The sequence below is a fragment of the Nicrophorus vespilloides genome, unplaced genomic scaffold (genome assembly GCF_001412225.1).
Source record: "Nicrophorus vespilloides isolate i.1.1-1 unplaced genomic scaffold, Nicve_v1.0, whole genome shotgun sequence".
In the NCBI taxonomy this organism is placed as follows: domain Eukaryota; kingdom Metazoa; phylum Arthropoda; class Insecta; order Coleoptera; family Silphidae; genus Nicrophorus; species Nicrophorus vespilloides.
Genome location: NW_017098214.1, coordinates 1 through 4,330, shown reverse-complemented (window position 1 = coordinate 4,330; position 4,330 = coordinate 1). Strand labels below are relative to the sequence as shown.

The window sequence follows — 4,330 nt, the reverse complement described above, 5'->3', positions numbered from 1 at the left end:
GCCTTGAACGCACAACCTTGTTGAATAATCGATTTCCGTTGATGGATAAATGGAAGACATTTCGTGTTTTTTTTTCCTCTGTTCATTAAGCTTACTGTTTAGGACTATGAATGTGGCACGTGAATTATTTAGTTTAGTGTAATTAAGGTGCACGTTGTAGTAAAAGTAAATGTTTGTGTGAATTCGCTTCTGCGAATAAAATTAAGAAATATATAAATGAAATTACGTAAACACGACGCGACGCAGAGGACATAAAGGAGGTGAAATCGATATAAATCTCGACCATTCACTACTTATCGTCCATCATATCTGATAAAAATTAAACACTAATGCGTTCTGCTCCATTTTCCTGATTTAATAGATTATGCGGCATGATTTTATTATTCCCATTCCGGGGAGTGAAGTTGCGAGGGGGTTAGATGGGGCTTGTGGCTTTAATGTCCTACCTAACCCGCGACACCGTAGGACGGGAATGGGTAAAGAACGGAGGGGTTTGGTCGACGACCGTTGTGAATGGTGGTGGTTTGAAACGTGAATGCAAAAATCGCTCCAATTCCGTAATTCGAAAAGTCATTTGAATACGGCGGCGTGCGTTTAAAACCGTATAATTCGCGGATTTGCGAATTGAAACGTGCCATAGAATGCAGAAAAAAACTAAAATAAAAAACTCACCCAACTCTGGTCCGCAAACCCTGGGGATGATTTCCAGGATGGCTGCGCAGGAGGCGTCCTCAAAGCACAACTGTCTGGCCAGCAAACAGTTCAGGATTGCGATCGTGTTCTTAATATTTGGCCCTGAAACAACAACAATATCAACAACAACTTCCTGAAAGGCTATGAAACAAGTTTGAGAAAGGATTCTTGCCCGCAAGGATTATGTCTTTATAAAAGATTGCTACGCAATTACGCCCCGCGGTTCATTACTTCCTCTGCTCCTGACGTGCGTTCAAATGGAAATGATATGCAATTAAGGAAACCCCAAAAGTAACGGAATTATAATTACGCACTTCTTGCTTGCGAAGCATAATTGAATCTCGTGTAATTCATAAAGACTCAGGTACACTGATTTATAATTCTTATGCGTATTTTGAACTTTCGAGACCGACCAAATTATTTCATAAATATGAAAGGAATAAAAAAGTTTCCACGATCCGCAACATCTTTCACGACCATTCGTCTTGACGTAAAAAGAAAGTGGGAATATACAGGCCAAAGTATATGACGAATGTATTGGTGACATGCGTGCCATCTCCGGGGATTCGGACAAATGAATAAGAATAGGGGTCAACTCCAAAATAGAATACAAATCACGTTATGGTTCCTCTTATGAAACACCCTCTCGATTCCAAGAACGCATTTACATTTCCAATACATTGCGAGACATTGATGTGTCATCAATACTTTCGAAAATTGGATTATCTATAAAGAAATATTCTTGACTCAAAAAAACTTACACTTTCATTTTTTTACATCAGTTTCTAACATATTGAAGATCTTGAATTTAAATTTGCACAAATCCTATTACAATTAATTATTATTTAATTCATTAGATCAGTAAGTATTATAAGGGTAATTTATGAGAAATTGCGAAATGTCAATTGATCTTGACTAGGTATCCACCTTTGGAATGCTGCACGTAATTACGAATTCGCAATTAGCGATAATGAAATTATGATTTTGGACAATATTTCATGATAGTGTTTGCGATAGGAAAACAAGCAGTCCGGTAATTGCAACATAAATCCAGTTAATTGGTGAAACTCAAATGAAATCCCTCGCACTGCTGTGGTACGTACTCACATAAATTACTTTTCTAATAGGTCAGGAACCACAGAAACGGCATACAAATAAGGGCAAACAAAACAAAAAATATATATGTATATACATACGCGAAGAAAGTACTTGCGCGCATTTAATTAGCCAGTGTTTTAACTCTGAACAAGGAACTTCAATAGTTTTTCACTCTCAAAAGACATGAAATTCTTTGAAGTGAATGCAAAGTAATTAATGTTAAACATAATTGAAGTGGCGTTTAATTCGTATACAAAAGAACGCACGGTAAGCAAGGAAAACTCGCTTGCAACAAAAAATAGAAAATAAATAAACACGAACGATATTTCAATTTCGTTTTGTATAGAAACGAGAAGACAACAAAAATAACTATGCGGATTGAAACAAATACTCGAAATTTGATATTAAAAATGCGCATGTGAACGCAAAAGCAACAAAAAAAAAATACACCATATTGGTATCAGTATAACGAGCGAAAGGACTTTTCAACGGTAGGACAAAAATGTTTATTTCATTCGACGATGCGTTCCATTTCATCATATCCTCGTTATTTAAATCTGTTGTTTGACGTAATTTTTTCAGTTATAAATTTTTTTAAAAAATTTCTACCCCTATTATCGCCAGGATTAATAATGCTATTCAAATTTACGTAATTGCGCTTTGAATCACATAGCGTCGAGAAGTGATTGAAAACAAAGCAAAAAAAAACGCTTTAAGGAAAAGCCATGTACTGGCTACTTAATATTTCACAACAGTTTGCAGTTTAGTCAATGTGTTTGGAATGGAGTTTGTTCGTTTCTTGGGGAAATAACGTAAATAAAATAGTCTTTGAGATTTATTTTGCACAAGTAGTCGCAGTACAAAATGGGGGCTGAAACTCTTCACAGCGATCAATTCTAATGGTCTTTAACCAAACATTTGTAAGGGATGACTTTCACTTGAATTAGATCTATTTTTGTGTGTGTGTGCCAGGGCTTAGTGTACAGATAATTTGGAGAGGAATCGAGGTAAGGTCTTAAGAACTAAGCTCCTAAAGATTTACTTATGAAATACGAGTTTCAACCTTGTATATAACCGTATCTTCCAATTACCTTCGCAATAAACTATGTGAGATATCTACAAAAATTAGTAAGAAAAACCATCATCACTCAATTTTAGCTGTAATTTATTATTCTATAAAAATAACTCTTAACGATCGTTTTCACGTCAACGACAACCGGCAAATTATATTTTCATTGTAATTCCTGTAACAAACACAATATGAAAGAGTATTGTTTCATGCAGCAGAGCGTGTACTGAAAATGACAGATTCTGAATTCCTGTAATTAAAATTACTCTAGAATGTACAGTTCCTCATTTGATTATCTAATAAATGATTAGTATTACGTAAATCCTAAAATAATTTGTTTTCGCATATAATTACTAAACCACACACGTAACAGGAATTGTTGTAATTGCTGGCTTGAATGGAAGCCCTCATTAATATTAATTATTAAATTGAAAATTGTAGTATTCGATTATTGTAAGTGCATAATTATTTCAGTATTTCAAAATATATGCAGTGATAATAAATATTTGCATTTCAATATTTGTTAATATTTATAATTTTAAAATATATTTCGGTAATGACTATGGAATTGGGTATATAATAATGGAATTGCAATTAAATACGATTTGCTGATGTTACTATTTCTACTCAGCTACGTTTGTATTGCTAAAACAATGCTAGAGTTTCGCAAATAATTTTACAAGCAAACAGAAAGATGCAAAAACAGCTTCGCGAAATCAATTGTGTTTTACGTTTTAGGATGATTTAAGCCAATTTCCATTAAGAGGGAAAGTATCAAATTCTTAGGAAAATTATCCCTTCCTTGGTAATTCTTTTAAGATTTTCCCTCTGATTAGATCCAGACTAAATGTTTATGTTTCCATTAATTTGATTTTCATAATTTGTCTACGTTTTTATTTGTGGACTGAAGCAGATGTTTACTTAAAATAATTTCTCTCAAAGAAAACGAACATTACCACAATAAAATAAAACATTTCTAACGACCTGCTATGAAAAATATGCGCTTTTCCGTGCACCGAAAATTATGTTTAAAACATTTTTCATGTACAATATTACGTAATATATTATTTAGATTTCCGTATGTGTCACGTTTTTCACTGGTTACTGTTTGCAACGAGATGCTGAATACCGCGCACATAAATACAGATGTTATGTTGTGCACTGTTTGAGTTACATTTTTATACACTCCCACAAATTTATTATTATTATTATTTTTTTTTTAAATTTATTTCGAGTAGATAAATTCTGTGAAAATGTTATTGAAACGTATGCTTTATAAATTTATTAAACTTATTTACTCGAAAACTATAATAGATAGAATGAATCCAAATATGCATATGAAAGCTGAATGTTTGGGGAATCCAGCAAGTATAGATACATTTCTGTGCTCTTATCCGTTTTGCTGTAATACGCGTTCAAAGTTGAAAAATGAAAAATAACGTAAAAAAGCAGTGTTTTCACATTTCATCA

General features: G+C 33.4%; 1 protein-coding gene across 3 annotated transcripts in view; it reads right to left on the bottom strand.

Annotated features, from left to right (window-relative positions):
* The window catches only part of LOC108561940, a gene marked incomplete at its 5' end in the record, with an annotated part of 46,035 nt that extends 45,240 nt beyond the window's left edge, over nt 1-795 (bottom strand). For all 3 annotated transcript variants that reach the window (XM_017920092.1, XM_017920094.1, XM_017920095.1), the window contains 1 exon segment: nt 673-795. In XM_017920092.1, coding sequence (XP_017775581.1) covers nt 673-795 — 123 coding nt within the window.
* Between the last annotated feature and the right edge of the window lie 3,535 nt (nt 796-4,330).